The sequence below is a fragment of the Microcaecilia unicolor genome, chromosome 1 (assembly GCF_901765095.1).
Source record: "Microcaecilia unicolor chromosome 1, aMicUni1.1, whole genome shotgun sequence".
Classification (NCBI taxonomy): domain Eukaryota; kingdom Metazoa; phylum Chordata; class Amphibia; order Gymnophiona; family Siphonopidae; genus Microcaecilia; species Microcaecilia unicolor.
In genome coordinates this window covers 479589485-479601668 of record NC_044031.1, presented here as the reverse complement: position 1 = coordinate 479601668, position 12184 = coordinate 479589485, and the positions used below count along the sequence as shown (strand labels likewise).

General features: G+C 39.7%; 1 protein-coding gene across 2 annotated transcripts in view; it reads left to right on the top strand.

Moving 5' to 3' along the window:
* The window catches only part of TRAPPC8 (trafficking protein particle complex 8), a 378205-nt gene that overhangs the window by 342212 nt on the left and 23809 nt on the right, over positions 1–12184 (top strand). For both annotated transcript variants that reach the window (XM_030213866.1, XM_030213855.1), the window contains one exon: positions 3183–3284. In XM_030213866.1, the coding sequence (XP_030069726.1) occupies positions 3183–3284 (102 nt within the window). The remainder of the gene's footprint in view (positions 1–3182; positions 3285–12184) is intronic.

Sequence of the window (12184 nt, the reverse complement as noted above, 5' to 3'; positions counted from 1 at the left end):
GTAGCAGGTATTCTCCGAGGACAGCAGGCTGATTGTTCTCACAAATCCGCCCACCTCCCCTTTGGAGTTGTTACTAGTTTGTTGTATGCTTTTTGATTTAACTAAGGGGCGCGCTCGTGCAACGGACGGGAAGTTGTCCGCGCAAGCGCGGTGCGCGTGATTCACGCGCCAGAAGACTCTGGGCAAAAACTTTTTATTTTTGCTTCAAATATTTGTTCCGTTTCCTGGGCTGACGCAGATGTCGACCCACATGTGAGAACAATCAGCCTGCTGTCCACAGAGAATACCCGCTACAGGTAAGTATCTTTGCTATTTGGATCAAGGGTGTGTGCTAGATTTAATCTACTTAGATTTCAGCAAAGCCTTTGACATGGTTTCTCATAGGAGACTCTTAAATAAACTTTACAGGCTGAAGCTGGGACCCAAAGTGGTGAACTGAATTAGGAACTGCTTGACAGATGCCAGAGGGTGGTAGTTAATGGAATTCACTCAAAGGAAAGGTGAGTACTGGAGTGCCTCAAGGTCATGGGGTCGATTGCACTTTGCAAAAGTTTAGAAGGTAAGGTTTGCTTTTTGCAGATGATACCAAGATTTGTAACAGAGTGGACACCTTGGGGGGGAGTGGAAAACATGAAAAAGGATCTGCAAAAGTTAGAAGAAAAGCAAGGCGCAGTGCCCCCATGGGTGCCCGGAGCCGCCTATAATATGGCGCCGTGCCCCGACGGGCATGTGCTCCGGGCCAGCGGGTTGCAAGCGAGGCGTGATGGGCATGTTCCCGCCGCCCGAAGGGCACCCCGCTGAAAAGGGGGAAGAGCTACAAAGGGGTTTAAAAGCCCCTGGGCGGAGGCCGGACGGCCTCTTCAGGTCTAATGTTTGGCAATTAAAATTCAATGCAAAGAAGGGCAGAGTGATGCACTTTAGTAGAAATCCAAGGGAGCTATATGTGCTAAGAGATGAGAGGCTGATATGCACAGACAGAGAGAGGAACCTTGGGGTGATAGTATCTGAGGATCTGAAGGCGAAACAGTATGACAAAGCGGCAGCCATAGCCAGAAGGATGCTAGGCTGTATAGAAAGAGGCATAACAAGCAGAAGAAAGGAAGTGTTGATGCCCCTGTACAAGTCGGTGGAGTATTGTGTTCAGTTTTGGAGGCCGTATCTTGCTAAGGATGTAAAAAGAGTTGAAATGGTCTAGAGAAAGGTGACAAAAATGGTATGGAGCTTGCGCCAAAAGACATATGGGAAGAGACTGGAAGACCTGAATATATATAGAGGAGAGGAGAGACAAGGGAGATATGATACAGATGAACTAGAGGAAATTAATTAAGGTTGTTAAACAAGAAGATGGAAACAGGAGAGTGAAAAAGTACCTCCGCCCTGACGAAGTCGCGAAACCTGACCAAGTCGGTTGAGGTTCCTGTTGTTTTGCACCTTGCCGCCAGTTAAGTAGTTGAATATGCCTAATATTAGTTTGTGATAAATAAGAAATTAGTTTTGAAGTGAAATATGAGACTGCTGAAGAATTGTGCACTAAAAGTAGGAAATTGGTTCAAAGAAAATATACATTTAAAAAAATATATACCAAAGGATCAATGAGGAGTTGCACCTGACTGCTTGAAAAACTGTAAGTTTAGCAGCCAAGATGCATAAAGTCTGAAGATCCTTCACAACACTTAATATCTATTAACAAGTTTGATGTGTGCTTGGGAGATACTGTATAGCTAAGCATGAAAAACTAACAACTTATATACAGATGATAGCAGTAAGATTGCACGCGGGGCCTAAATGATAACAATACCTCCCTTGCTGTAGTGACTGGTGGCACTGGATCACATCCATTGGAACAGAAGGAGTATGGCCAAATGCCAGGCATAGTGAGAATTAAACTAAATATGGGTAGGTAGCTCACTGTCTTTGCCCACCGCAGTATGAAAGATGACCTGTAAGGAACAGAAGCTGTCCTGAGACACCATCAATGCAATGCGCCAGTAAGGAAATCCTCTCCTTGGAAAACCAAAATAACACCCTAAAGAATTTAGGCCTGCTAGTAAAAATCCAGTCTGCAATATAGCAATGGCTGAGACATGGAAACAGTAGAAGCCAGGGGCAGACTCAGGAATAATGTCAGGAAGTATTTTTTCACTGAGAGGGTGGTAGATACCTAGAATACCTTCCCACAGGAGTTGGTGGAGATGAAAATGGTAACGGAGTTCACAAATGCATGGGGCAAACACACAGGAATCCTGTTTGGAAGGATCGGATCCAAAGACGCGTAGGATAGATTAGGTAGGAAAACTGGTGCTGGGCTGGCTTCTACGGACTGTGCCCTGATGGAGGCTGAGTAGATTTGGATGGGCTGGAGTGGAGCTTTTCAGGTGCTTTGACAACAACTTCAGAAATTTTAGAACAAGGTCAGTTTCAGGCAGACTTCCACGGTCTATGCCGTAGAAAATGGCAAAGATAAATCAAGAACAGGTATACTTCATGCCATATGTAATGAGTTTATTATTGTTGGGTAGACTGGTTGGACCATACGGGTCTTTATGTGCTGCCATGTACTCACAATTGAAGACTCATCACAGCTGGTGTAGATGCTCAAGGCCCATTCCAACTGCAGACTTGCTGATTGCTATGTTGTTTCCACCCTAGGTGGATGCCTAGTGATCAGGCCAGCCGTGTGTATTGGTAACTGGGTGAGAGACAGTATGCTTAATTTTCTAGATTTAAAATGTTCTGATGAAAAAATCATAGCAACTCACTTGGTCATTTTCAGCCTTTATATATTGCCCTTTCAAAAATAAGAGGGGTTACGAGATACAAATGACAGTTTGCCAACACAGGTGGGTGGGGTTTTTTTCCCTTCTTTGCAAAGGATATGCATACCTTGAAAGGGTTTGAATAATCATTGTTGTATGTAAAGAATATGAGAGCCAAAAAACAAGTGGGAAGGTGGTCTGCAAAATCCAGACCGAAGGAAATGGTGAGCAGACCACAAAAAACAGTAGAAGTCTAAAATAATAGAAAAACACTTTTATTATGCAACAAGAGTGGAGGGTTTTGAGCAGAGTCCAACTTGGCCAAGTAGTATTGATACCACTAATTTAAATCAAGTGAGACCTGTGCCCTGTAGATAGATGATTGTGATTGCTGTGATAATTATATGGGCTTTTCCTATTCTTTAGGCCTATGTTATTGAAGACAACAAGCAGCTTATTTTGGAAGGGCAGCATCATGTTATGCTTCATACAGTTGGAAAAGAGGCCTTGTCATTTCCTCAGAAACAGGTAAATTGTTTTCTGTGGTTTTGTGTCTCTAAAGAATTATTCTAATTGTAATTGTGTAGTAAATGGCAAAAATGTGTATAGGGAGAGATTGTCACTTGACTTGCTGAGCATTGAATACATCCCATGGAATTATATGCAAAAAAAAATTGAAATGAAATAATGCCAGTATCATTCCAATGAACAAAAAGAACTTCTAGGACCAAAATCTCATTGCTGGGCAGACTGGGTGGGTGGACCATGCAGGCCTTTATCTGCTGTCATCTATTGTGTTACTGGGTTACTTACTCCCTGTTCAGCTCTCAAAAGAATGCACCACTGTCATGAAAATTCCATGTCCAACACAGTGTCCTGAGTTGGGTGGGTTTTTTTTTTTTTTTGTTTGGTAGGGAGACATCTTGAGCTTAGCTGAGCTAATTGTTTACTCTCTCCACCACAGCCTAATCAGGAGAGAACTGGTGAGCACTGACAGTTCAGGCCTGAACCTGGAAGCAGTGGGGCTGGAGTAGGAAGGGATGGCCCAGAGGGGAGCCACACCACTAGGGAAGATTGGGCTTTCAGAGGGATGAAGCAGCACTTTTTTCTCCCCCTTTGCTAGGATCACATGCAGCTGCTGTGTCTTTCCTACATTCCCCCGTGCCTACCCTCAGTAAATAATGTGATTTTGCATGATTAAGCATGAAAATTTGCAAACACACACAATTGTGTAATTCCTTGGATGTAATTGAGCATTAGGAAATAATAATTTGTTGTTCTATATGTGAAGACCATCCCCATGCGTCCCATTACTCTAAGATATTGGTGAGTGCTATTAAAGAAAAATTATTTATTTTTTTCCAAAAAGAGATGTAAAACACTCAATAAAAAAACAAAATACCACTTTAAAATATGTATTGTTTCTGTCACTTAAGTTTATCACATATTAAACAATGCAATAGCCTAGAATTTGGGCATTTAATCCTGGAGAGTTAAGCCAGAGATGTTTTTCTCTAGTCACTAAACATAGGCCCGATTTATTGTGGCTTTACTTGCATTTAGGGGTCCTTTTACTAAGGTGCACCGAAAAATGGCCTGCGCTGGTATAGACTCGTGTATTGGACACGCACACGCATCCATTTTGAGCCTGAGACCTTACCGCCACCTGTTGACTTATGGTAAGGTCTCGCACGTTAACTGGGCAGTAATAGCGTGCGTACAATGCCGATTACCGGCCACTTAGCGCCACACGGTAGAAAATAAACAATATTTTTTCAACGCGCATAAAAAATGGAATTACTACCCACAGCTCGTAGTTCCAGGCAGTAGTTCCAAATTTATGAGCGTAGGCACCTACATGCCTTAGTAAAAGGACCCCTTAGTATCTATAGGAGAAAACATAATGAAACATGGCCTCTGAGCTGCCTTCAATAAAGATTCCATAGACACAGAATGAGTAGTCCTTTCTGAATATAGTTTTCTGTGCCACAGTTACTATGTGCAGTTTTCCCGCTGGAGGTTGTAGAGTTGAGGGCTGTTCCAGAATTTAAAAAGGCATGGGATAAGCATGTGGGATCACTTAGGAAAAGGAAGAGTTAGGGGTTACAGAGGATGGGCAGACTGGATGGGTTAAATGGCATTTATCTGCCGTCATGTTTCTATGTTTCTATCATCCTACTTGGGCAGAAATTGTGGAATAAAACCCCCATTTTTATTACATTTTCACTATTTCAGTTAATAACTTTCGTAATGAAAAGTTTGATAGAATGAGAGGAAGTAACATAACACAATATCTTATAGTCAACTATCTGCCTTTTGGTTCTATGCAGATTACAAAAGTTAAATCTGGAAGTTACCAAAGATGAACAACGTTACATTATGACAAAAAATAAAATGCTCTTTAAATTTTACAATAAAGTCAACCGTTAATCTACAGAATTTAACACAAATTTCCTAAACAGGTATGTCTTAATCATGCACTTAAAGTGCCTGTATTCTAAAACAAAAAGCATAAAATTCAAAATTGTTTTATCAAGTCTTGCTGCGTGTAAAACTAAAAGGATCTCGAATAGCTTGAGCCTCTTTCTATCCTTTAGAAAGGGATAACTAAATACATTTCAAGTTCTTGTGTCTCTCACTGAAGTTGAAAAGACAAAATGATAAACAGAATATAAGAGAGCTAGACCAAACACAACCTTATAAGTCAGACATAAAAATTTGAATAAGATTCTGGCATATATTGGTAGCCAGTGAACTTGCATATATATTGGAGAAATACTATCAGATTTTTTTTTTTAAGAATAAATCAGTTGTAAGGCCATGTTTGAATAGTCTGTAATTTTGTTAACTTCTTGGAATAGACAAGATAAATAACATTACAGTAATCCAACAAACTTAATATCAATGCTTGTACAATTGAGATAAATTGATCTATGAAATTTCTGCATACTAAAATTTAAAAAAAAATTTTTGGATCAATATATTGACCTGTATCTGTAATGTAAATTTGGAATCCAAATAAACTCCCAAAATTCTATCAGACGTTGAAATATTTATTTGTAGCATTTGTATCCCACATTTTCCCACCTATTTGCAGGCTCAATGTGGCTTACATTATGCCGTGATGGCGCTCACCATTTCCGGTACAGAATTTCAGATGGTATTACATTTAGGTGCATGCATATATGGTAAAAAAGAGTACATTTTGGTATTACATACAAATGTTTTTGCATTAAGGTGCATACATACATGGTACAGAGGAATGCATTATGGCATTGCATAGAGGTTTCTTAGTGATAAAATGAGTTGTAGCATAAGTTAGGTCATCGACTATAAAGATACCTTGTCAATCTAGGAAGTAGGTTGGTAATGCGTATTATGTAGCTTTCTTTAATAGCAGTGAGGTTAAGCTGCAAAAGTTCGGTTTTGTCTAGTTCTTGTAAAGTCTATTTGTTTTGTATTTAAGATGGAACATTATGGTAAGCTTTCTTGAATAGGTTCGTTTTCAGTAATCTATGGAACATTGTTAGGTCATGTATTGATTTCATGGCTTTTGGTAATGCATTCCATAGTTGCGTGCATACGTAGGAGAAGCTGGATGCATATATGGATTTATATTTTAGCCCTTTGCAACTGGGGTAGTGGAGATTGAGGAATGTTCGTAATGATCGTTTTGCGTTCCTAGTAGGTAGGTCTATGAGGTCTGACATATAGGTTGGAGCTTCCCCGTGAACGATTTTGTGGACCAGTGTGCAAACTTTGAACACAATTCGTTCTTTTAAAGGGAGCCAGTGTAGTTTCTCTCTTAGGGGGTTTGGCGCTTTCGTATTTCGCTTTCCCAAATATGAGCCTGGCTGCTGTGTTTTGAGCTGTTTGAAGTTTCTTAATGACTTGTTCTTTGCATCCGGCGTAGATGGCATTGCAATAATCTAGATGACTTAGCACCATCGATTGTACCAGGCCACCACATGTCTCAACTTCACTTGAAAATTTATGAATCCTCATCCAATTTTCCAATAAAATAATAACCTCCTGGATTTCCATGATTTCTGTTGATACAGCTGAAAGAATAAGAATTAGAACCATTATATCATCTGCATAGATATAACTATAAAAACCTTTTTTTTCTAATTGAAAGCCAAGCAAACATAGGTAAATGTTGAAAATGTAATGGTGATAATCGGGAGCCCCACCCCACATGGATTAGTGGGGTGGGCTCCCCACTATTTCCCATTTTTAACATTGAGTGATGCTCCAAAAATCCCTAAAACCAATTTAGAACAGATCCTGTAATACCTATATTTTTCATAATTTGTAATAAAATAGCATGGTCCACTAACTCAGTCACTGGATAGATCGAATTGTAAAGCCAGTGCCTTTTTACAGACAGATAACAGTTGTTGAATGTTATCCAAAAAGGAACCTATTACAGTTTCTGTGCTAAGTAATGGCCTGAAATCAGACTCTGAAATGCAAAATACTGTACTTGTCCAAATAAACCAATAATTACATAGCCACCAACCCATCCATCAACTTGAAAAAAAATGGGATGGAAGCTACTGGTCAATAGTCAGTGGCTTCTTTACAGTCTTTCATATAAGAATTGCCGTACTGGATTAGACCAAAGATCAGTCTAGTTTAAGGGTTCTCAACCCAGACCTTGGGACACACTTACCCAGTCAGGTTTTTAGGATATCCACAATGCATATGCATGAGATAAATTTGCATGTTTTACCTCCATTGTATGCAAATTTATCTTATTTATATGCATTGTGGGTATTCTGAAAACCTAACTGGCTTGGTTGTTTCGAGGACTGGGTTGAGAACCCCTGGTCTGGCTCAGTATCATGTTTCTAACAGTGGCCAATCCTGGTCACAAGTACCTGGCAGTATTCCAGAAAGTGCAAGCAAAGAAAAATGATAAAACTGTATACTTATCAACTAATAATGCTCCACAGAAAACATCTAATACCAGAGAGAGCAAGAATCACTGTGACATCAAACTGAACAAAAACGAGGAAAAAGCTCTAGAGGCATCAGATACCCATCAGTAGTAAGGCTATTGGATCACCTGTACCACAGCTATTTGAAATCCTTGAGCCTACTGTATGTTATCAGTCACTCCAGAGACCAAAACCTGTATAAAACTAATTAATTTTTATTTAATTTCATCAAAGCAAAATGTGCAATATTACTTCAAAATCCTCTTAATATAAAACATGTAGCATATAACCTCAATGAGCAGCAAAATTCCTTGCTACTTATCCCCTCCCCCTCAGTGGCTGGACCTCCAGGAAGTTATCCAAACCATTTTTTTTTAAACACAGCTACATTAACTTCTTATTGGTTTAAATACTATGTAACTTCTTGGCATGTCCCCTAGACCTTGTACTTTTATGAAATAGTAAACAATTTGCATTTATACATTCCGCTCCACTCAGGATTTTGTAGGCCTCTATCATATCTACTCTTGTCCATCAGAAGAAGAGCCCTAACCTCTTTAGCCCCTTTTTTTTTTTTTCTTATGAGACGTGTTCCATCCCCTTAAATCATTTTGGTCACCCTTCTCTGTACCTTTTCTAATTCTGCTATATTTTTGCGATTCAACAACCAGAATTGCACATAATACTCAAGATGTGTTCGCATCATAAGAACACAAGAATAGCCATACTGGGTCAGACCAATGGTCGATCTAGCCCAGTATCCTGCTTCCAACAGTGGCCAATTCAAGTCACAAGTACCTGGCAGAAACCCAAACAGTATCAACATTCCATACTACCAATCCCAGGGCAGACAGTGGCTTCCCCCATGTGTGTCTTAATAACAGACTATGGACCTTTCTTCCAAGAACTTGTCCAAACCTTTTTTTAAAACCAGATATGCTAACCACTGTTACCACATCCTCCAGCAACAAGTTCCAGAGCTTAACTATTCATGAAGCAATACAGAGGCATTATGATATATGCTGTATTTTATTCTCTTTTCCTTTGCTAATAATTCCTAACATTGTTAGCTCTTTTGGCTACTGCACACATAGTAGAAGATTTCAACTTACTGTCCACAATGATAACCTAGATCTTTTTCCAGGCTGATGATTCGTAATGTGGAAGCTAGCATCATGTACCTATAACTTTGGTTATAGCTCCCAAAGTGTATCACTTTGCAGTTGTGCATATTAAATTTTATCAGTCATTTGTTGCCCGGTCTTCCAGTCTTGCAAAGTGGTCCTGCAGTTTTTCACAGTCTGCGTGCAGTTTGACAACTTTGAAATAATGTTGCATTCTGCAGATTTGATCACTTCACTTGGCCCTATTTCCAGATCATTTATAAATATGTTAATTAATAGAAATAAAAACAGAGAAAAGAAAATAAGATGATACCCTTTTTGCTAACTTAGTACATTTTTTGATTAGCTTTCAAAGGTAACCCTCCTTCATCAGATCAGAAATGATGAAGGGTTACCTTCGAAATCTAATCAAAACATATATATTAAGTTAGTCCAATAAAAAAAAGGTATCTTATTTTCTTTTGTATGTTTTTTATTTCATTTCTATTGATTATCTTTTAAAGTGGGCTAACATGGCTACCACATCTCTCTAGTCATAAATATGTTAGAAAGCACTGGTCCCAGTATACCTGTGGAGCTCGACTTTTCATCTTCTCCATTGAGAGAATTGACTATTTAACCCTATTCTAGAACTAGTTCTTAATCCACAACAGAACTTTGCCTCCTGTCCCATAGCAATTTTTCAATAGTAATCTCTTATCAGGAACTTGTAGTGCATCTAAAGTTTCAGATAGCTTTTGAAGAATTGACTCACCTTTATCCACGTGTTTATTAATGCCTTCAAAAATGTGTAGCAAATTGGTGAAGCAAGACTTCCCTTGGCTAAATCCACCTTGACTCTGTCCCATTAAACCATGTTTGTCTACGTGTTCAGTAATATTATTCTTTATAATTGTGTCTACCATTTTGCCTGGTACTGATGTCTAGCTCACTTTGGTCTGAGTTTCCCAAATCACTCCTGCGCCCTTTTTAAAAATTGATGTTACCATTTTGCCTGGCACTGAGTCTAGCTCACTGGTCTGAGTTTCCCAGATCGCTCCAGCAACCGTTTTAAAAATTAATGTTACATTGGCCACACAGTTTCATTTTTTAGTTTTCGGTTCTCTGGGGTATATACAATCCGGTCCAGGTTATTTGCTGCTCTCTAGTTTGTCGATTTGGCCTGTTACATCTTCCAGGTTCATGAAGAATTTTCTCATTTCCTCAATATTGTGATCTTTAAATACTATTTCTGGCACAAGCATCTCCCTTATTTTTCTCCTTGGTAGCGATCAAAGCACAAAATGTATTTAGTCTCTCCACTGTGACCATGTCCTCCCAGTGTGCCACTCTTACTCCATGAGCTAATACTTCGGGTATAGAAGTGTTGAAAAAAATAATTAAGAATAAGAAAACAAAGTCTTGATTGCAAAAGTCTTCTCATGCTTTGTCATAGCAAACTCAGTTTAACTCTGTTTCCAAAAATTGTTTTAGCAAGGCCCGCAATAAATTAGAGCCTACTTATGTCCAGTCATAGTAGCTGAGCTGATTTACATTCTTTAGATAAAGAATCAAAACTGTTTGTTATACGAAGTGAATTTGAAGCAAAGGTTTCAACGTCAAATATGGAGCTGCTGAAAGAACTCTCACATAGTTATTCAAAGGTGTAGATTGGGTAAAGACTATAAGAAAATGTCCATGTGTTTGAATATCTCTTGGGCCACAGTCAGGACTAGAAGCAGTTTGGCACCACCAAACCACTGTTGTTCTCAGGCCATCACTCCAAGCCAGTAATTTTGGGTTACAGAAACTACGGAGTGTGAGGTCTAAGATTACTTCTTTGGCTGAAAGTGGGGAACAGATGTGTATGAGAGTTTGGCTGGAAGGAAACCACTGCTGAAGAAGTTATATTCTGTGCCATGTGATATTGCAAAGAAACACGTAAAGAACACTGCATGCCTTTGGGAGAAGGTTTTATGGTTTGAGATCAAACTGTAACTTTTTGGTCTCAATGTTAAGTGACACATATGGCATAAAACAAATACAGCTCATCACCCTGCTGACACCATCCCTCCAATAAAATATGATGGTGGCAGTATTATTTTGTGCGGATGCTTTGGAGCAGTGGGAACAGAGGATTGTAAACCTAGAGGAAAAGATGGATGGTGCAAAGTATAGGAATTCAACCATAGATCTGAGACTATAGGGGAGATTCACCTTTCAACTGACAGTGATTCTCAGTGAGGCGGGGGCCTCACCATAAGGCCACCTGAGGTGGGGGCCTCAGTCAGCACTCTTTTGGAGGTGCATCCACTCCCAGGGCCCGTCGTGCTCTGGCATTGCCCCCCCCCCCCCCTCTTAATTTACCTTCTGGCTTTCCAAAAGTCAGGGCAGCAGTGATTCCCATACGCTACCCTGCCGCTTACTCCTTCTCACAGCCCGCCTCTCTGACGTACTTCCTGGTTCCTCAGAGGTGGTGGGCCGCAGTAGAAAGAAAGGACCGGGGCTGGCAACAGGGCAGTCCATGAGAACCGCTGCTGCCCCAACTTTTGGAAAGCCAGAAAGGAAGGTAAATTTGGGGAAGGAAAGAAGGGGGGGGAAGTCAGACTGTGGTGGGGTGCTAGGCCGAGCCAAGACAGCACATCATCCCCTTGCCTCAGGCATCATACTCTCTTGGGCCTGCCCCTGGTGATTCCAGCACAAAATGGCTTAGCAAGGAGAAAATAAATATCATCAAATGGCCCATTAAAAGCCTAGACCTGAATCCAATAGAAAATCTTTGACATGATTTGAGACTGCAGTCTACAGATGATCCTCAACCAGTTTGAAAGAGCTTAAGCTATTCTGCCAAGAAAAATGGTTGAAAACTGCACAAATCTTGCTGTGCTGTTATTTATGCATTAGACTCTTCCAAGTATTAAGCCAAAGGTGTGATGATTTATGCAATCAAGACTTTGGTTTTTTCCTGAGATGTTATGGCTCTAAATTAAAATACACCAAATCAGCCATGTGAATAGGGAATAGCTGTCTTTGAAATAATTCCTTAGTATGAAATTTGATTATCTGATCATATTTTACATAAGTTTTTACTTTTGTTAACCAGAAGATAGTATGACTGAATTAGACAAGAGGCTGTCTTGGTGTTCTGCGTCTAGAATTTTGGTTTGAATGGGAGTTGATAGAAGATATGTAATTAAAGATGACACTAAAGTACTTTTGCTTTAAATCTGCTTTCTATTTTTATATAACCCACTATGCCAAATCACAGATTTTACAACACATTATAATTTTTTTTTCATATAATTAGGGAATCTGCTTGTATTTGGGGGGGGGGGGGGGGTTAGTAAATTAGTTGATAAGTGAATATTTAGAGTTTGATACT